This window comes from Canis aureus, chromosome 10 (assembly GCF_053574225.1).
Source record: "Canis aureus isolate CA01 chromosome 10, VMU_Caureus_v.1.0, whole genome shotgun sequence".
Taxonomy (NCBI): Eukaryota; Metazoa; Chordata; class Mammalia; order Carnivora; family Canidae; genus Canis; species Canis aureus.
This window is the reverse complement of record NC_135620.1, coordinates 70569112-70590144: the sequence shown is the minus strand read 5'-3', so window position 1 is coordinate 70590144 and position 21033 is coordinate 70569112. Positions and strand designations below refer to the sequence as shown.

At 52.9% G+C, this 21033-nt stretch overlaps 1 protein-coding gene and 2 long non-coding RNA genes across 7 annotated transcripts in view; 1 reads left to right on the top strand and 2 right to left on the bottom strand.

Annotated features, from left to right (window-relative positions):
* The first annotated feature begins 248 nt into the window (after nucleotides 1-248).
* The window catches only part of WHRN (whirlin), an 82836-nt gene continuing 62051 nt past the window's right edge, over nucleotides 249-21033 (top strand). For all 4 annotated transcript variants that reach the window (XM_077913056.1, XM_077913055.1, XM_077913054.1 and 1 more), the window contains exon 1: nucleotides 249-938. In XM_077913056.1, the coding sequence (XP_077769182.1) occupies nucleotides 264-938 (675 nt within the window). In that variant the 5' untranslated portion in view covers nucleotides 249-263. The remainder of the gene's footprint in view (nucleotides 939-21033) is intronic.
* On the bottom strand, nucleotides 1260-8832 carry LOC144321796 (uncharacterized). 2 transcript variants are annotated; one of them, XR_013387310.1, is made up of 3 exons: nucleotides 8683-8832; nucleotides 1928-2124; nucleotides 1260-1378 (listed from the first exon to the last, which is right to left on the bottom strand). It is a non-coding gene; the product is annotated as an uncharacterized LOC144321796 (long non-coding RNA). The 2 variants fall into 2 exon arrangements; XR_013387311.1 differs by lacking the exon at nucleotides 1928-2124.
* On the bottom strand, nucleotides 13245-14635 carry LOC144321795 (uncharacterized). Its single transcript, XR_013387309.1, has 2 exons — nucleotides 14470-14635; nucleotides 13245-14249 (listed from the first exon to the last, which is right to left on the bottom strand). It is a non-coding gene; the product is annotated as an uncharacterized LOC144321795 (long non-coding RNA).

The following is a 21033-nucleotide window of genomic DNA, read 5'->3' as shown; positions in this document are numbered from 1 at the left end:
CGATGTAGCTGCCGCCTCCCTCCGCGCCCCCCGGACTCCGGCCGCACCGTCTCCGCGACCTCCGGGCTCCAGCCGCGTCCCGGGCCTCCGCCTCCGCCTCCGCGTCGCCCGGGCTGCAGCCCCTCGGACCCCAGGACGCGGTCCCTCCCCCGCCCCCGCCCCCGCCCGCCCCGGGAGGCTGCCTCCGTTTCCCCGCGGAGCCTGCGCCCGTCCCGGCGCCCCGGCCCGGCTCCCCCCGCGCGCGCCCGGGCCTCGGCGGGGCCATGAAGGCGCAGCTGGACGGCCTGTCGGGGAGCTCGTCCTGCAGCGGCTCGCCGGGCGCGGCGGCGGGCGGGGGCGGGGGCGCGGGCGGGGGCGCGGGCGGGGGCGCGGGCGGGGGCGCGGGCGCGGGGCTGCGGCTGCTGTCGGCCAACGTGCGGCAGCTGCACCGGGCGCTGACGGCGCTGCTGAGCGAGGCGGAGCGCGAGCAGTTCACGCACTGCCTCAACGCCTACCACGCGCGCCGCAACGTGTTCGACCTGGTGCGCACCCTGCGCGTGCTGCTGGACAGCCCGGGCAAGCGGCGCCTGCTGCCGCTGCTGCGCCTGGTCATCCCGCGCTCCGACCAGCTGCTCTTCGACCAGTACACGGCCGAGGGGCTCTACCTGCCCGCCGCCGCCGCCGCCGCCGCCGCCTCCTCCTCCTGCCGCCCGCCGGCCTGGGGCGGCCCCGACGGCGCGGGGCCCGGGGACGTGCGCCTGGTGAGCCTGCGGCGCGCCAGGGCCCACGAGGGCCTGGGCTTCAGCATCCGCGGGGGCGCGGAGCACGGCGTGGGCATCTACGTGTCGCTGGTGGAGCCGGGCTCCCTGGCCGAGAAGGAGGGGCTGCGGGTCGGGGACCAGATTCTGCGCGTCAACGACAAGTCCCTGGCCCGGGTGACCCACGCCGAGGCGGTCAAGGTAAGGCTGCGCCGGGGAGGGGAGGGCGGGGACCGAGGCACCGGAGCTCCCTGCCTGTGCGTGGCCGTAGGCGGTTCACCTGGTCTTTCTGGGCCACGTCCTTATTTATTTATTTATCTTTTAAAACGCTTCTTTAAGACAGGAACGTCTAGTTTTGTTTGGTTTTAGCAAATAGATGCCGGGCACTGCGGTGCCCACACGGTGATGGGGGGGGGAAACAGGCGTGGACCCGCTTCCGTGGGGGGTACAAAGGCTGGCAGTGTGGGGGGAGGCAGATGTTGTCAAATACTCAGACAAATGTAGCGTGAAAAGGCACAGGGATTCTCATGAGCATTTAAAGAAAAAAAGGTAAGGACCCCTTCTTGGCATATCTCAGTGATCAGCGGTGTCTCTCCATTTGTGCTGTTTGCTCTTCTCCTCCTTTGGTAGGGTTCATGCCCCTGAAAGAGAGAAAGTTTTGTTGTAGCACCCCACCCCCGAGGAGGCCGCCCTGCTGATCCACAGTTAGATCCTAGAGCTCTAACCTGGCTCTGCTGTTTGTGTGTCCCAGGCTGTGTGTCCTGGGACCAGACACGTTTCCTCTCCAAGACCCCTGGGTCTTCCGCTTGGAAAATGGGGCAGCCGACTGGGCCCGGTGTCCCTAACCTTGTTGGAAAGGAGGCCCCTGCCCGAATGTCAGGAATAAATCTTCCACCCCCTTGAGAGTGGTTGCGCTTTTTGTGTCTGTTAATTGAGAAAAATAACCCCCCGACAGCGGTCTCCTAGGGATTTAATCAAGCTGTTTAAAGTAGATTGGAGTTTGCTAATCTCACGCCTAGGGCTGTTGGCAACCAGTTGGAGTATGAGATGGGTAGAGCGTGGTGTACATGGGGACTCAAGGATCCTTCCTTGGGGGTGTTTGCACACACACACCTACACGCCACCTTGGCCTTCACCCACCTTTGTACAGGAAGTAAAGGATTTGGGGGGAAAAAAAAACAGTGACATACTCAGCTCGTGCAGGGAAAATGCTTCCTAGGGGCTTAGGGCATCCTGTGACCCAGCTTCTCACTACCAACGCCTTTTGTCCATGCCTTGAGTCCTCCTCGGTGCAGGTGGTCAGGACACCGGCTGAGGGCCTGCTGGCTGCTGGGAAGTGGCCAGGCCGCAGAGGTCCAGGGCTACTTCCTGGGCCCCATGCGGTGACCTGTGGTCAGACAGAGGTTCTTGTGCATTTCCATGCGTCTGTCCTCTCTCTCCTCCCCCCAGTATCAATCTTTTCCCCTTATCTGACATTCCATATGTTTATAAAGAAATAGTCTGTTAGCCTTTGGCCCTAAAAGGTCTAGAGTTTCCAGATGATAAATTTATACTCGAGAGATAACTTGGTCCAAATGGTCAGTTATAAACGTGGATTCAATTTTAGTGGCAATCTTCTTTAGTGGCAAACTAACTCGTCACAAGGTGCCAGACGTTGGAAAGGCCTCAGGTAACCTGGACGTTAATAACACAGGCTCACCTGTCGGTTTGCATCCCAGCGTCAGACACACCAAGGGGCCGAAGGAGCTGCCGGGGCGGGAGCTTCAGCTCGGCCCTCCAGGGTGGGTGTTGCCCTGCATGGCGTGTCTGAGCCTCCCTGAAGGAGGGAGGCTCACCTTGCTCCCCCTAACTCTGTGACTCAGGGCGGGCCTTAGGTGCTCCAGTAAAACGCAAACTCTCCATGGCATGGTTTTTGAGCACCCAGAGGAGCAGAACTGCCTTTGGATGGGGGCAGGAGCCCTGGGAGCTGAGCAGTACCCACTTTCCCACGCCCACCGTGTCCCCAACTGTCACTTTTCCTACGGAGGGGCTGGCCAGGGCAGGAGGAGCTCCTGCCTCGGGGTGCCCTTCTTCCAGCCAGCGCCAGACACAGCCTGCCCGGAACGCACCCCTTTGCAACCTACAGAAGCAACAGGCAAAATGAATACTGCTTTGTGTCACCTTAACTGCAGGGGGACAGGAGAACAGACTTTCCGTGGGTGGAATTTAAAACGGAGGAGGCGGGACCTCATCTCTGTGGCCTCTGCGAGCACCTCCGGGTTGCAGGATGGGCAGGCAGTTTCAGGACAGCCTAGAACACCCGGCGCAGTTGACACATCTCCACAAAAGTGAGGGCATTAAGTCCCTTAACCGAGAGCCACAAGAGGCCCTGGCCTCTCTGCTGGTTACAAACGGCCCTTAACCCGGATTTCTCCACTTCCAGGCCCTCTTTATTGGCTACACTGCTGTCGGGCACCGTGTCAGGGGTTTTCTGATAAAGTTACATTCCTCTCAACCAAACATCAGACTTGATTCGAGTATCACCGCTTTTTCTGTCTTTTCTGCTCCATGTGCCACATTGCATTTAGCACAAGACACGTTTTCTTTCTTCTTCGGTGTGATTTTATTTGTTAATTTACTCGTCTGTTTATTTTTGCCCCAGCCTTATGGAAGTAGAAGTGGCAAATAAAAATTGTGTATAGTTAAGGCGTACAGTGTAGTGATTTGCGATACCTGTCCCTTGTACGAGGGTTACCCTAGTCAAGCTAAATTACTCATCACCTCACACAGTTATTTTATTTCTATGGTTAAGAACACTTGGGATGTACTCTCTTAGCAAATTTCAAGCATACAATACAGAATTATTAATTATAGTCACCGGGCTGTGCATTAGATCCTCCCCAGCACTTACTCATTTTCTAACTGAGAGTCTACCCTTTGACCAACATTTTCCTGTTTCCTCCACCCCTGGCCTCTGGTAACCACTGCTCTGCTCTTTGCTTCTGTGAGTTAGGCTTATTTTGGATTCCACATGTAAGTGAGATCGTCCTGCATTTATTTTTATGTGTCTGGTTTATTTCACTTAGTGTAGTGTCCAGGTTCATCCATGTTGTCACAAAGGGCAGAATTCGTTTATTTTTTTTGTGGCCAAATAATATTCCACTGCGTGTGCGTGTGCGTGTGTGTCTGTGTGTGTGCGTTGTGTGTACCTTCTTTCTTCATCTGTCAGTCTACACTTCGGTTGTTTCTGTTTTGGTCCTTGAGATGTGTTTTCAATCCCAAAACCTTATTCTTCTGCAGATACAAGGAGCTTTCCCAAAGGAAAGCTTTTGTGTGTGTGTGTGTGTGTGTGTGTGTGTGTAATACAAAGAAAATTAAATTTTAGGAATCAGTGAATTCGTGAATCAGAGAGGGTCACCTCCTCCCAGGGAACAGAGGAGCTTGAACATACAAAGTTTTTCCACTTCTCTCTCTTACAAATCAGGTATCCGTTGTTGCACAGAGCGGTTCAGCGAGGATTCTGATCCTCTCTCCAGGGGGCTCCCATCCCTCTCTTGAAGGCTATTTGCTAAATCAACAGTGACAGGTCCAGATAAGGCAAGCCATTTACTATTTGCAATTATGTTGAAATGTTTGATTTTTGAAAAATCTATCTTGAATGAACAAGAGCCAATCTAATAATAATAATAATAATAATAATAATAATAATAATAATAAAGTAGACCTCTCAAAGCTTTTCAGCCAAAAAGGCGTGGTAAGTTAGCCAAGGAGCCCACAGACCAGGGATGCTGCACTGGGCCTCTGCCACACGCTTGCTGTGTAACCTTGGGCCAGTCACCGACCCTCTCCGTGCCCAAGGCTGGATGGGCCAGTGGCTGCCCAGGGTCCCTTCTGGGCTCTGAGAAATCTGTGGTTTGATCCGTATGTGCTATGCAGAAGGCATCTAGAATATTTAATCTGGTGTTTTCTTGTTCTTTTGGAACCGATTTCCTTTAAGGCAGAGTTAGGAACGCTGGCTAAGGACTGGGCGATGAGGATCTTGGCGCGGTTGTGTAGCCTCCCACTAAATCAGGAGATTGACGGGTTGCACCCTGTTATGATGAGAGCGTGACTGCCCTCCCTGGGCCCGAGAACACCAACCCTAGAGCCGTTCCGGAGTCCGCGAGAAGACGAGCATAGGATGGAGGCGGGCCCGGCGCTGCCCCGGGAGCCCTCAAAATCCCATTCACTTACCCGCTGGCCCCACGAGTCCCTAATTCTGCGGGTAACGGGATGCGGGGTAGCGGGGTGCTGCTGGGATGTGTGTGTGGATGTGTGTGCTTCATCTCGATGAAAATGAAATGGCTTCATTACAATCTCGGCACCCCCCCCCCCGGGGGCATCCGAGGGGCATGTTAGACTTTGAAACGTTCCAGAAGTTAAAAACAGTGGCCCTTTCATTTAATCAGAGTTATGACACCCTCCCTCCCTCTGCATGATGACCCGCAAAGAACCTGTCCGTATTAATATAAGTCATTGCATTTAGCCCGGCACATTCTAAATGACACATTTGTCATTTTCCTGTTGTACATGGTTAGCTGAAGCCATTATAGATTATTACCACTTGCAACTTTGTATCTGAAATGCAGCTTCTCCCACTGGTGTTATTAGTGTATTCCAATTTGGAAGCCACGGGTAATGTGTTCACGGGTACGCAGAGACTTTCCTCTGGCCCTGTCCTCTTTCCTGGGTCCTGGGGGCCTTGCCAGCAGTGACATGCTGAAAGCTCACTATTAATAAGCTCTTCGCTGAATAGATGTTTGCTTGCTGGATCCAGAGCGTGATGCAGTACATTGAGAGGGTCCATTTCTTTAATTTAATCTTATTTATTTATGTGGCCCAAGCTGATACTCAGGGTTTTAGACAATTACAGTGCCCGGGTAGGACACAATCCTTTTTCAACTGGTTATTTCCTCTCCAAATAAAAAGCAGCATTTTGTCGGCTGGAAGAGAATGCCCTTAGTTTTGTTCTGTTTTTTTGTTTTGTTTTGTTTTGTTTTGTTTTTTAGGAATTGATATTATTATCGTAGAAGATTCCTGCCTCTTGACTTTAAGCTGGACACGAAAGAGATAGAGAATTACCCCAGTGTTAGCTACTTGTTTTTCTGTCACTTTTCTCTTGCCACAAACCTGGCGTTGTTTATTACCTGCCAGAGATTCATCATTTGGATGGAGCTGCAAAGATAAGTATGATCCTTTAACCCCCGACTAATTGGATTTTGTGTGCGTTGTTGCCTTCCACCTCCGCCACACGGCACACAGCCTGTACGCACCTGTCATGCGCACGCAGCCCCTCACAGGCCTGTCTGCTTATGCGCCCAGCACCATGTGCATCAGCTCCAGAGTCATAATCCACCCCCCACACTGCCACCCCGCCACCCCCCACCCTGCCCTGCAGAGGGCTTTGCACTGAAGCAGGCATCCGTGGGGAGATTAGGCTCCAACTGGCTTTCCAGCAAGGATCTTTCATAGCCTGGAAGGGCAGCGTTTGGTCTCCACTGCTCAGGGATCCCAAACTAGTGCCCAGCAAGGACCGGAGAATTTGATTAGAAGGAATGACATTTAACGGCTGGAGGTGGTTGGAGGTTGAAATACCAATCTTTCAAAACCGACTCTTTTTCTTCCTTTTTAAATTTTTCTTTTTATTTTTTTATTAAACCCCCAAGCAAGAATCTGATGTTAACATGCAGCTCACACAGACTTGTAATTGTGCCGCAGGGTGGGGGCTGCTTTTTAAAGATTCCCGTGCTGCAGACATGTCATTTTACTTTTACAGCAGGGCAGGTGGCAAAGGGTGCAGAGAACAGGAGTCAGACCATTTGTTTCCTGTGCTCTCCTGGCGTCAGCTGCGGGAGGCAGCACCATGGGGCCAGTGCACTTGTGTCTGAACTTTGCTTTACTGGAACGCTACTGGGAAGAGAGGAGGCTGGCGTCAGAGGCTGGCGTCAGTGAGTGAGTGCCTCCCGTGTGCCCGGTGCTTTCTCCTTCCAGGGGAGGCAGGGAGGCCAGGAAGGTCATGGTCCAGGAGGAGACATTTGACTAGCTCGGCGTCACCATTGGGATTAGGAACCAAGTGGGACCCTTCTCCCCTACCTTCCTGCCTGGGACCCAGCACCGGCTGTTATGCAGCCAGTGTTCTGGAAGACGCCGCCGCCAGGCCCCCTGCTGGAAGGCAAGCAGATGTCATACTTTGTGCCTGACATTCAGGAGCCTTTTAGGAACCATCCAAAGGCTTCATTTTATTAAGTGGGGAGTCTGATGCCATGCATCAAGGGAAGGTGGCATGTGTTAGCCCAGCTTGTCCACGTGGGAACCTTTCATCCATACGAGCTCTGAGCAGCATCCGGCACACAGGCTGGTGGCTGGTCCTCGGAATTCAGAGTACCAGTGCCCCTGCCCTCGGTTAGCCGTGGGGGTGGGGTACAGACCCACCCGTGGCCGCAGGTCACCAAGGGGTTTAAGTGCTGTAACATGCACATGCCTCATCACCACCACCCTCTCTCCAAAACAGGCCCCCGCTCCATCCCCTTATCCTGCTGTAATTACCTTCAGCACGCTTGTCATTGCTAGAAGGACATTTCACCGCGTTTGTTTGTCCTGTGCCTTCCCCAACTACAAATAAGCTCCACGCAAACCAAGATTTGGTCTGCCTTGCTCTGCTCCCTCACGTGGCCCGGCACCTCCACAGTACCTGGCACACAGTAGGCGCTTTAATAAACATTCGCCGAAGGCATGGAATGAGCTTGCATCCAATGCGGTGCTGGCGAGTTCAGGATTCCTCGGTTCCCGGGTGTGATGTCTGAAGAAAGGCCACGTGTTGCAAGGCAGGCAGCGGGCGCTGGGGGAGAAGATCGAGGAGCACTATCGGCTCTGATGTGTGCGTTACCGTGAAGCTGACTGTGTGGCTGTGAGCAGATCACATGACATCTCTGGATTCCTCAGTCTTTGGAGCTGTGAACTAGGCATAGCCATTTCCCACTTGCCCTCCCGGGATGGGTATGGAATCGTATGACTTCATAGGTACAAAGACTGGTAAATAGGAAACTCTATACACTACTTTAGCAAGAGGCCTTTAAAACAAAACAAAACAAAACAAAACAAAACAACGTGTTCTGTGCCTGGGAAAAGAGCTTTTCCCATCCTCCGCGGCCCAGTCCACCCTCCAAGACCTCTTCGGTTAGTTCATTTGTTGCTTTGCTCTTAATTTTAAAACCACATTCCCAGAAGTGGGTTATTTCTGCAGCCTGTGTCTGTGATTCCAAAATAGAATCATTTACGCATTCTGAAGCAATCAATGAACCAATTTTGGGTGAGATATATCTTCTGGTGTTTTGTTAAAAAGAAGAAAAAAAAAGAGACAAAACCCAGCACTGTTCAGGTTTCAAGAAACCCCTGCACTTCAGGTAAAGGCCACGTTCCTGCTCATCATGCGTACGTTTAAAAGCTGCATTATCCTCTATCGGGAAAGCACAAGTGAATTTATTTTTTTCTGCTTTTCCAGTCCCCAACCTCTTTACCTCCTTCCCCTTTGAGAATTTGTGTTCCTTCTGCTAAATTGGCTGTGGTTTTGCTTCAGCTGGCAGCTGGTTTCTTAGTTATTTTTCCTCTCTACCTGAATTTTCGTAATATCAGCATCCTCTCAACTTTGAACGCAGAGCAGATATTTCAGCCTCCCCTAAACAAGTCCCAGGATGTCTTCCTCACCAGATTCTAAAGCTGCGGGTTACAGGGAAGAACATAGTCAAGTGACATCTAAAAGGGTGTTTCCAGATACTCTGGAAGTGGTGCGTCAGAAATGTAGCTTGCCCGAGGATGAACAAGCTCCCTAGGGAAGTCTTAGTGACACTGAGGTTTGGGGCTCACCACCTTCCTTTGGTTTCTGCCCCCACCCCCAACATTTATCCACAGACCAGAGAGGTGGACCCACCCTGTCCGCATCCTTAGCTGTTCTGGAGCGTGATTCTAGACGTGCAAGGTCAGCTGATATATTGGACAATCCAGGGAAGAGAGGTCTGTACCCAAGAGGTTAGAGATGGGTTCATCTGACTGTGTTACTTGGCTGTGACCTTGAGCAGCTCCCTTGGCCTCTCTGTGACACAGACCTCCCCTCCCCCTTGAACTTGGCTCCTAGCCCTCACAAACAGGTTATTGATGCTGTCACACATCAAAAGTTTGAGAGATAGGGGACCGCGGAGGTCCCACTGCAGGCATTGTAATGAAAAATGTTATTGACTGCATCCTCTTGGCTTTGAAAGTCTTCTGTTGTGCCTGCTTAGTCTAAAAAAAGAAAAAAGGTGCCTTTGGAAGAAAAGAGTGGGGCTCAGGGCCCTCTTGATGCATTGTAGCTGCTTGAATTGCAGAGTCATTTACTAAATGTGGTCAATATTCCCACACAGACAGGGTTTCTTTAAAAATGTAATTGCTCCTATTTGGATTTTGGCATCTGCATCTTTGTTTTACAGCGGTCATAAAGTCCAGGGATTGGATGGAATTGTATGTCCCGACCTCCCTTAGAAATGTGGGGCGGCAGGGCAGGTGCACGGCTCAGAGGCCAGTGTGTGACCGCGTGGCGCCCAGATCAGCTGCCTCCCCGTCCTTGTTCCCCAGCATCCTTCCCTGCTGGGCTCCCCAGGGGCCTTGATGAGAAGGGAGAGAAGGTGGCTGCTTTTCCAGAACCCATTAAAGCAATTAATGCAGGTTGAACGTGGTGAATTTCGACAATATGGCATCTGTACTTTAAAAAAAAAGACAAGCCAAAACCTGGAATGTATTCGAACCACATCTGCAGTGGTGTGTGGGGCTTCATTAGGAGGTTTCTGATTAAGAAAGGAGAAGAAAGTGGTCCAGGTTTCAGGAATTACCCTCCCACACAGGTGGGGAAGTGAGGAAGTCTGGGGAGGGGCTTTCCTTCTGCCATTTCCATCATGTGGGGGCCCGTGGGGGGGTGGGAGGTGGTGTCCTGCAGCATGTCTGAGCCTGGCATGACCATCATCCTTGCTCCATCTCTCCTACCACCTCCTGTCTCTCCTCAGGGGGCCCCAAGCCGATCCCAGGTGTTCCCAGACCCTCTGAAACCCTCTCCTCCCTCCACGAGTTCTTCAGGTCCTGGGGGTTTAAGTCAGGATGTTCAGGTTCCCCACAAATCCCTTCCTCTCTCCTGTGTTGTCTCTGAACAGGGTCTGGGCCTCCCTTTGGCATCTTCATTTACTTCTTTTTCCATTTCCAGCTCATCCCCAGTATTAGGAATAGCATTTATTTGCTGCGGAAGTCCTGGCTTCTTCCTGACCCCCTTCAGGGCACCTCATCCTCTTGCCCACAAATCGTGGACATCTCCTAAGTTCCTGGCCTTGACTCGCTCTCCTCTCTACGGGCTCCCTGTTGGGGATTGCACCCGGGGGTGTCGGGCCCTCCAGGCCTGATCTGTCCCCAGCTCATCCCAGACCACACTCCCCCATTCCCTGCCCTTGGACCCTTGGAGGCCGGAGTGCAGCGGCCTCCTGGCTGGCTGGCTGTCTCCCGGCTTGCTCATCTACCCACACATCCATTCAGCATCCTGGAGGCAGGGCACACTTTCTAGATGTGTGTGGAGCTGCGAAGCCCCCTCCTGAACCTGGTGTTCCGGCTCCCTGTTACCTGCAGACAGTCCTCTTTGGCTGTCCCGAGTGCAGTCCACACGTGACCAGACAGGCAGCGCGCCCTCCCCTGAAAGCCGGCTTTGTCTCTGGGCACCTGTGGACACCGTGGCCCTGTGAGGCCGGCCCCAGTGGTTCGTCCCGCCCACCCTCAGCTGCCCCACCTGCGGGAACCCCTGTCTTCTCTCTGCTGCCCTGTTAGCATAGGGACCTGCCTCACTCGTTGGACACAGATGATGCATCTCCTAGTTTTCCTTGAATGGCTCTGCGGCCCATAATAATTTTTATATTGAGGGCTTACGATAATCCAGATGACATTCTCTGTACTTTCCAATGTATTAACTCACTTGGCCCTCGCCACAGCCCAACAGGTTCAAAGTAGGCACCACTTTGATTCCTTCCTTGTACAGGAAATTGCCCAAAGCTTGTCACTTGCCTATCGTCAACAGAGGTGGACGGGGCAGAGCCAGGAATTAAAGCCAGCTTTTGTTGATGTGAGGGGACGTGGCAGTCACTCCGACGCCAGGGCAAAGCGGCCTCCCATCTGGATGCTCAAGCCCAGGCTCTGGAGCCGGGTGCTCTGGGTTCAGAGCCTGGCTCTGCCCCTTTGTACCTGTGGGGCCTTGAACAAACTCCTTAACCTCTCTGCTTCTGAAATTCCGCTTCGACAAAGTTGTAATGGGAGCAATAGTCCAAGGACAGGCAAGTCTCTAAGTGCCTTATGCAGTCTCCTTACCCGTAGATCGCAGACACGAGTGACCCTACAGGCGGCCTGTGAAGGCACCGGAGGCATCTGTGCCTTTGAACACTTCACGATTGCCCGCTCTGGCCACACCACCGTGTTGGGGTCTTTTCCTGCCGGGGGGACTCTTCTGGTATAATGTGCATAGCACGTGAGATGCTCCCGAGCTTCTGGTACCGAGCGCACGAGTCCGTGCGGTGTCCGAAGCGTGTGCTCACTACCACCTTCTGCCGGGTGTGCAGCCGAGCACCGCGCTGGCCCAGCCACGTTTGGGTAACTGTACACTTCTTCTCTGAATGTTTTTTTTTTTTTTTCTTGTTAAAAACGGTGTTGCAGCCACTGATTAGAAACCCCACGAGTAACCAGACAGCCCGGGCCACAGCCTCGCGGCCCCTTCCCGGGCGAGCTCTGTGCATCTTACTGACTAGACTTCAGGTACAGACGCGGCCCTGGGCACGTTTTGCCTTTTTCTCCCCCACCGTCTCCCTCTTATCTCTCTTGCCATACCCTGACCTTTGTCACGATTTTATTTTGTGCCTCCTCTGTGGAAATTCCCTAATTAGATTATCTGTGACCTCAGCTCACCCCGCACTGGGATAAACCCGTGTAACTTAGGACACCCTCCCGTTGATTGGCAGAGGCTCCGAATCCGTCTGTGCGGCCTGCCACGCGTGGGCGAGGCGTGAACGCGGTGTCCCCGGCCTCCTGTGGAAGGTCGTGGTCGTCAGCCCACTGTGGGCTGGACAAGGAAGGGCCGTCGTGTTTGGTTCACGGGAGACCCGAGGAGTAGAGGAGTCCGCCCCGGGCACTGACGATGAGATATGTGCGCGCCGTTGAGTTAATGACCCGAGAGCTATGGGTTCAATGTAGAGAACTTGGAAACCCCAGGAAAACATAAAAGGAAAAAAAAAAAAAAAACCCTCCAAATCATCGATAATCTGCTCCGCCCAGAAATAATCACTGTTGACAGCCTAATGGCCATCTCTGCAGTCTCCCATGTGACTACGTGCGTAGATTTGTATTGAGGATTTTCTACAAAACTGCCATTCTGAACGCAGTTTTTGAGTCTGACTCTTTTTCTGCCCTAGAACGTGTTTCTAGAACAGGTGTCAAAGCAAAGAGGTGCGTGATTGATTCCATTTCCTCTTGTTGGACAGTTTGGTTTTTTTGAACATTATCCGTATTGCTGCCGTGGACAGTGTGTCCTGGCACATTCATCTGTAAGCTCCGTCTCTAAAAATGCCTTGGGCTGTGTTTCTAGAGGTGGCATTGGTTCTGGGCATAGGCAGATTTTTAAGGCTTTGGTAACTGTTGCCAGATTGTTCTTGGGGGAAGAGTTTGTTATTTTACAGCCCCCTCCACCAATGTTAGCAGAGAATGAGATGCTTTCATTTTCCCTCCAGCCTTGCCAACACTGGATATTACATTTGTTTCCCATTTTTGCTGATCTGATAGGCAAAAAGAAAGTGTTTTGTTTTAATTTGCATCATTTAAAACAGTGAAGTTGAACTCCTTTGCATGTTTATTGTTCGAAAAGCTGTGCATACATACACTTAGTACGTAATAAATAGCGTGTAGCACAATGTTACATACATATTATATTTATTATATAATATATACGTTTATTTTATATTTCTATTTATTTAATATTTATTATATTATTATATACTATATATACGCTTATTTATCTTTGGTGTGTAACTTACTGATGTCCGATGCCTGTTTAATCCAAGAGTGTTACATTTCCAGGTCCTCAGACCTATCAGTCTTTTCCTGTAAGAGCTGGTGGTTGGGAGTCGCTGTTAGGTGGTTGCTTCCTCCACCTGGAATTCAGATTCTTCCGGCCGAGGGTGAGTTAAATTGGAGGCACAGAAAGTGATGAGGGACAGGAATGTTAAGTGCCCTTGAGGAGAATACACCCATCCATGTATCTACTCTTAGGCCAAGAGAATGTTGATATATAATCAGATTTTTCTGATGGATGGATATGCTATGGACATTGGTTCTAGATCACAACTACATTGGAAACCCATCAAGGCTCATCCTTTTTTGACTCCTAGAATCTTGTTAGTTCTTCCCCCACCCCAAAAAAGGGAAAAGAATAAAGAGACCAAATTTAAAAGAACATTTGTAAAGCAATTTACTTAAATTATAAGAGACTAAAAGCCAGGCTTAGTGGATAATTGAAGAATTGCATTAAAAAGGAATCAATATCTTTCTGGAATCTGGAATCAGTCCTCAGCTTCTGAGCTGTTTTGCAAGGAGAATGGCCCCTGTGTCACCCGCTCGCAAATTTCCCATAGCGTTACCCGCAAGGACAACATTTTCTTTCTCTCTCTGGTCCTTCAGGCTTTCCCTCTTCACACAGGTTTTACTCACTGAGAGACATTTAGGAGCAAAGATCCTGGAGATCAGAGGCTTTAAAATCTCAGGTCCCTGTTCCAGCCTCTGGGATCTTGGTGTTCCTAGCACGGGAGCAAACGCTTCCTTCTTCGCACAGCCTTTGGAGAAGGTCAAACTCATAAAGAAAGGACAGTGGAAGCAATGAAGAGTTGGATTTTTTTGAAATCTACTTTGTAAGGTTCCAATTAAAGGCAAATAGAAACATTTTTTTTTTTTAAAGACTCAAAAGGGGAAAAGAAGATGTTGATTACTCTCCACCCTCCTAACTAGCTGTCATTCTCTGCCCTGGCCCCTGGCCTTTATTTTCTGTGCATTCACATTCCTTGCTGGTTGGATCAACCTGCTTCCACTTACTTTTGCTTCATGCCTGTGTTGAGCTGCATCTCAGGGAAGGGTCTTGGATGGGCCCCTGCAGCTGCTCTGCCCTCCAAAGTGATTTCCCCCGGGATGTGGCCACAGGACCCGAGCTGGTGAGCCATGTGGCGGCAAGCTTTGCCCCAGATCCTGGTCTCCTAACGGGCACGCAGCTGTCAGGGACACCAAAATGAAGCCACCGTCCTTCCAGGTAACATGAGTTCGCAGCATACCCCCGCTCGCTTACGTCAACGTTCCAGCAGAATATAAACTAACGCTTTTCAGGCTTTTATTTAAGGGGATGTTTTTAGATGACATGATTCTTAGGCCAAAGTCAGCAGCAGCAGCAGCAGCAAAGTAGTCCTATGGAGTGGAAGGAGGGAGTAGGATGAGGAAGCAGAGTTACTGCCCAGGCGTCTGTAAAACATATCTCTGCCTCTCCAGCAACACGTATGAGGCATCTGATGCTGGGGATGTGCTTGCACATTCATTCCTTCCCTCGGCCGTTGTTTTCCTGAGCTCCTCTTATAGGATTGGTGTGGCTTAACATCCTCTTTGAACTCTACGTATCCTATTTACTTACTTGTTAATATGTTTGTAATGAGTATTTCTTCGTACTTTAGAAGTAATTGAGCGACTTCACCTAGAAAGTACAGAAAACCAGAAACCATATTGGAAAGTGTGTGTGTGTGTGTGTGTGTGTGTATTGCCTTTAAGAGGAATGATATTTCATATTCAAGTGGAATTGTGAGCTCCCTAGCAACCAAGGCAAAAAGGGAAATGCATGCATTGTTTACATTCCACTAGAGAATCCATTGGTATTTCAGGTGAAATTCTTCATTGGCAGCCAGTTTTAAAAGAAAGGCAGTTCATTTCGGGAGGAAGGCAATTTCAACTGCTTTTCTTTTTTTTTTTTTAATTTTTTTTTTTTTATTTATGATAGTCACAGAGAGAGAGAGAGAGAGAGGCGCAGAGACACAGGCAGAGGGAGAAGCAGGCTCCATGCACCGGGAGCCCGATGTGGGATTCGATCCCGGGTCTCCAGGATCGCGCCCTGGGCCAAAGGCAGGCACCAAACCGCTGCGCCACCCAGGGATCCCCTCAACTGCTTTTCTTCATTGTTTCTCATTTTCTGTGGAATCACCCACAATCTCCAGTCTTTCGTATTTATTGACACATCTGTGACCAAAACAGAAGAATTCCCTGACTCCTCTAGCGACTGAGAAGGATATAAATTAAATAGCCACTGTATACACATGTTGAGATACCTACTTTCAGGGATAGGGAGCAGCACCTGCAAATAACTCAGAGCATTTGCTACTGTAAGAAGGGCCGGTGGCAGCGACAGGAGATGGGGCTGGGCCCGCAGCAGGCCGCTCAGGCCTGAGACACACTGCGAGGAGTTTGCATTTTAAATCAGAAGCAACGGGAGAGTTTACAGAAGGAACAGGGTCCACTGCATTTTTTTTCCCATTAGTGAGCCTTTTTATTGTTGTGTGTGTTGTTGGTTTTTTTTAATTGAAGGACCTTACTGGTCCTGTTTCCATGAGTGCCAAGACCAGGGGTAAAGGGGAGGGGAACCAGGTGGTGCAAGGAAGGGTCATCTCCACAACATTCCATTTATACACAGAACTAAACAGACAAGCACAAAGTCACTATTGCAGCTAGAAGTTGGCAGCATGGGAAAAGGGAGGAACAGGTGGGGAACTGGGGTGTCATTAAAAAAATACAGGCACCCCCCCAAACTGGGGTGCCTGGGGGGAACTTGGTCTGCTTCAACCCAAGAGGAATCAGAAGATCAAAAGGGGTTTGGGAAAGCCAGAACCGTCAGGGATAGAGGGAGGAGGAAGGTCCAGGGGGTGAGGGGGCTGTTTGGCAACTGGGTTGAAGGGATTGCCCCCCCCCTGCTGGGATCCCCCCAGCCCCTCTGGTCTGGCAGGAAGGGGCAGCCTGCAACCCCCATGGGCAGGTCTGGGGCTTCCAGATGCTCCAGGCAGGGGGCTGGGTCCACTGCATTTTAAAAGATGGCCTGGCGGGCAGCCCGGGTGGCTCAGTGGTTTAGCACTGCCTTTGGCCCAGGGTGTGATCCTGGAGACCTGGGATCAAGTCCCATGTTGGGCTCCATGCAGGGAGCCTACTTTCTCTCTCTCTCTCTCTCTCTCTCTCTCTCTCTCTCTGTTTCTCACGAATGAATAAATAAAATCTTAAAAACAAACAAAAAAAAGATGTCCTGGCTGCCCAGCAGAGACTGATTTTAGAGGCTGGGAAGCTCTTGCAGTTAGTGGTCCCTGTAAGAGGTAATTAATGCAGATAAAAATGGGATGCAGAGGAAGGTGCTCTGAAGACAGGGCTAATTAGGGCTTTACTTTCTCATGATATTAAAACACGCCCCTGGGGCGCAGAGTCCACACCATTCATTTCTGTCCTCCCTCCAAGTGGGGCTGAACGGGGAGGGTCCCTCTAGCCCATGTGGCTGTACCTAGCGCCAGCCCAGGGTTCCAGAGTTCGGGGGCCTCTCTCCCTTGCTTATAGCCTGTAAGCCCCACGGCCCCTCTTCAGACCCTCTCCAGGACAGAGGGCTGGCCTTGGGTATCGGAACCGTCTTGCACTGCTGGTGAAAGAAGCGTGAGTTGGAAAGTCCAACCAGCCCTGCCCCCTTGTCCTCTTTATGACCTTGCATAGGTCACACCACCACCTGGAGCGCCTCTCCTCATCTGTGCAAGGGGAACAATAAAGTGTGTGGTCATCCCCATAATTTCGCTCTTCCCAGTAACACCAGCCACCGTGTTGGGCTCCCGCCATGCACCCTACCGAGTGCAGGACGCTCTGTGTGCAGCATCCCGTCGAAAGCGGAGGCAGCTTGTCTAAAGTCTCAAAGCCAGGAAGAGCAGAACTTTGTTTGGGAATGGCCTCCCTAGAGACTATACCTCTCACTGAAAACTCTGTGGGGTGGGGGGAAAGCCTCCCCCTAAGATACCTTTTTATTTCGGTGCTCTGCAATCCTCTAGTTTCCAGATGCGGTTGGAAAATAGAGCCACGGTTTGCCCATAAGCAGGAGATTTCTCGAGCGTGTGGAAGAGCGTAAAGGAGGCGAGGCCCCTGCACCAGAGTGAGCTCTGCTTTGGGAAAAGGCATCGGAAAAGGCCCGTCTGGCCCCATCCACAGCCCTGGAGGGGGATGCACAGGGGTCGGCTGGGATGTCACAGTGCTGCCCCCTGCAGGTGCCTGTAGGAGCTAGAGCAGGGAGGGACGCGGGCGCATATGAGAAAAGATGCGTCGCTGGGGCCTCGGGAACTCCACTCATCCCCCAACTAGAGGATTAGACACGCGTGTGCTTCCAGATGCACGAAGAGGTGTGTCACCGTCGCTCTGTTTGCGGTGGGAAAGCCCAAGAAACCATCTAAGCGTCCAGCAACGGAGGAGTGGGCATTGAGCCGTGGTGCTCCGCTGGCAGGGAGCGTGCCCTAGGGCACAAAGAACGAGCCTGGCTCATGTCAGGGAACCGGGGAGCGAAGATCCTCAACACACGTCCTTTTAGCTGGAAAAACCACGGTGGCGAACATGTTAAGTGTGAGTCCATTTATGTAAAGATCAGCAACGGTACTTTTGCACATGTCCGTCCACCTGTTGAGAAGGAGGACAGAACGTTTGGGGAGGATGCGCAGCGGTCATCACGGATGGTGCGTTGGGGCCGCCACCCTGCTTCCCTAGAATAATCAGACCTCAGCCTTTTGCAGCTCTGACCTGTGTTCCAGGCATCAAACACTTCATGCATTTACACTGATTTAATCCATGGGATCCCCAGGTGGCTCAGTGGTTGAGCATCTGCCTTTGGCCCAGGGCGTGACCCCGGGGTTCTGGGATCGAGTCCCACATCGGGCTCCCTGCATGGAGCCTGCTTCTCCCTCTGCCTGTGTCTTGCCCGCCCCCCCCCCCCCGGGTCTCTCATGAATAAATAAAATCTTTAAAAAAAAATCTAATTTAACCCTCACCAGCACCCTGTGATAGGATACCACCCCTATAGGGTCTTATGCCTGCAAAACTGGGCCACACCCCAGTGACTTGCACCAGGTTGCCGTTGGCAGGTGGCAGAGCTGGGTCGGGACTCTCTGCGGCCTGTCTCCACTCTCTTGCTTCTCTCGCCAAGTTCTGTGTGAGCCCGAGGTGTGTGTGTGCACACGAGTGTGGAGAGGCATGGGGCGGTGACCCGAGGCTGCCTGGGCCCTAGTCAGCTGCACTGATCTTTCTGCGGCCTCATTTAAAAGATTCCCTGGGGCTGCCTGGCATTCAGAAAGCTCAATAAATATCTGGTTGGCAACGGTTCTAAAGAAAACAGAGCATGCCGTGTGCCTCAAGGAACATAGCTTGTAGTCCCAGAGACAGGGTGTAGGAAGGTGAGGCGGAGACCGTCGTTTACATGGCAACAAACCGTGCTGGGTGCCCTCGGAGGAGAGTCGGTCACGATCCAGGAGGCCCTCCTGGAGGTGGTGGGAATGGGCTGAATGCCAGAGGCGGGGCAGATGTGAGGGAGTATATGGATTAAAGGAAGGATGTTTCTGCAGATGAGGAAAGTTGTAAGAGGGTCGCCGCCTGGGTGGCTCAGCAGTTGAGCATCTGCCTTTGGCTGGGGTCGTGACCCCGAGGGTCCTGGGATCGAGTCCTGTATCAGGCTCCCCAAAGGGAGCCTGTTTCTCCCTCTGCCTGTGTCTCTGCCTCTCTCTGTGTCTCTCATGAATAAATAAATAAAATCTTTTTTAAAAAATTTAAAAATAAAATTAAAAAAAGGAAAGTTGTAAGAGAGGCTAGAACTGCCTCTGTATTTGTGTCCACGTAGATTAGGACTTTAGAGAATTCTAGGGCTTGGATTTGGGAGAAGAAGCTGGTAGACTGAGGAAGGAAATTCATATTTAGCACCTACTATGTGCCAGGTGCTTTATACTATATATAGGAAGTCTATGTTATGTGTATTTTTTAAGTTTTATTTGTTTAAGTAACCTCTACACCCAATGCGGGGCTCGAACTCACAACCCCAAGATCCACAGTTGCACGCTCCTCTGATGGAGCCAGCTGGGCCCCCCTACGTTATCTTAATAATGCTTGACAACAGTTGCATTTTTTTAAAGAGATTTTATTTATTTATTCATGAGAGACACCGACACAGAAGCAGAGACACAGGCAGAGGAGAAGCAGGCTCCCTGCAGGGAACCCAATGTGGGACTCGATCCCTGGACCTCGGGGTCACACCCTGAGCCGAAGGGAGGCGCTCAACCTCTGACCCCCCCAGGCACCCCAATAGTTGCATTTGAAGTACAGACACAGGCACAGAGAGGTTAGGCCATTTGCCGAGTCACACAGCAAGCCGACAGCCGGGTCAGGTTGAGGCCCAGTGACTCGGAACCCAGGGGCCCAGCTGGGCAAGGTGGGGTCGGGGACAGCGCACGCGTGTCATCCTTTCCTCTTTTCCTGATCACTAACCTGGGCCTGGGTCTCGGACCGGCCCCTCTTCCTGAGGTTGAGCATCTCTGTGCCTGAGAAAACCTCACCCCTGAGGTCTGCGTCCCGAGCCCCTGGTGGCTGAGTCACCAGGATGTCCCTTCCTTGAGACTTCGCCGGAGCGCGTCCTGTGCCCGTGCCCCCGGGGATCGCAGTCCGTTGTCCTGTGACCTCGTGGCCCACGTCACTCGTGCGCGTCGGTTGCGTGCCCTTGGACACGGGGGCATGTGTGCCTGTGCCGCGTGATCCCACAGCGCCCCGTCCGCTCCGCGGGGGCCGCCCCCATCCGTTCCTCCGTCCGCTGCTGAGCGGAGCCACACGGCCCGGTCTGCGACCTGGGGGCTTGGAGAGTCAGCTCTGGGGAGCCGAGTGAGGCCGACTTGCCTCCCGAGAGCATTAACCCAAGTAGCAAGCTATTAAGTTTGGAGACACACACACATCCTTCGCGTTTCCACAATCAGAACGCGCTGCCTCCACAGTCCTCGGCCGACGGCTGGAGCCTGAGCCCCGATGAGCTCCGCGGAACGCAGCAGGCCCTGGGCCCGGCTTCCCGGCGCACGCGCGATGGAGCAGGCGCGGGGAGCTTAGCCTCTGTGGGCGCCCCGCGTGTAGTGGCCTCGCCCTTAGATCTCACGCTGTTGTTTTGGCGACGGGCACGGTGCCACGGGGGCTCCCCTGCCCGAGGAGAGAGCGGACTGTAATCCTCTTACAGGAGAGGAGCAGGTGCACAGAGAGGGCCGGCGATGAGCAGCGGGTTCAGGAGATGCGCTGGCCGTGCAGGCGGCTTTGCCGGACAGAGGCATGGCTCACGGTCACCAGCTTGCACGGGCCGAGCACCCACGTGGCTTTCGGGTGGGTGCTGGGGGTCGCCCCCCACCCGCAGGCAGCCGGCTGCCAGGAGCAGAGCCATGGGAAGGATGCCTGCCTGCCCGGCCCTGGGGGCCCTGGGGACGTCCCCGCGGCCGTGACAACGCCGACCTCAGCTGCTTCGTCCGCCCTCCTGGTGTCTCACGCCCTCTTGGCCCCTTCCAGGTGACAGGGAGCCTCGGAGCCCCCGGGTGAGCCCCAGGACTCCGCCGGCACGGCGTTGAGTCCTCACTCCCCAGGGCTGCCGGGGCCGTGTGTGCTCCGTAGGCCAAGGGCCCTGATCCCCCTGTGGCCCCGGCTCAGGACCCTCGGGACCGTCGGCTGCAGCCTTTCCTTCTAGCCGGAGCCGCTCGCCAGGCCGGGGTGGGACCCCAGCGATTAGTGACCTCACGCTGCTCATTGCCGGGTGGCGGAACTGGGCCCGGCCAGGGGAGGACACGGCGGGGACGCGCTGGGCCTGTCTCCCGGGCAGAGCTCCTAGTGTCCTCTGCCGCCTGAGCCGCTCGCTGTGGAGACAGAAGCTGCTGGGGGTTCTGAGAAATGAGGGCATCTCAGGTCCGCCCCCCGCTTGGGCCTGAGCCTGCTGGAGAGCTGGGGGGGGGGGTGCTCCGGGGCGGAGCCCGCCTCACCCGGGCCTTTAGGGGGTCGCCTGTCGGCTCAGAGCCTCTCTGGAAGACCAGCAAGTGGCTATTGGTGAAAATGGAGACAAAAAGGCAGAAAGAAGACGGAGACCAGGAACTCAGACTGTCTCTGCCAACATGTGTCCCCCGCGTGACACACACACGAG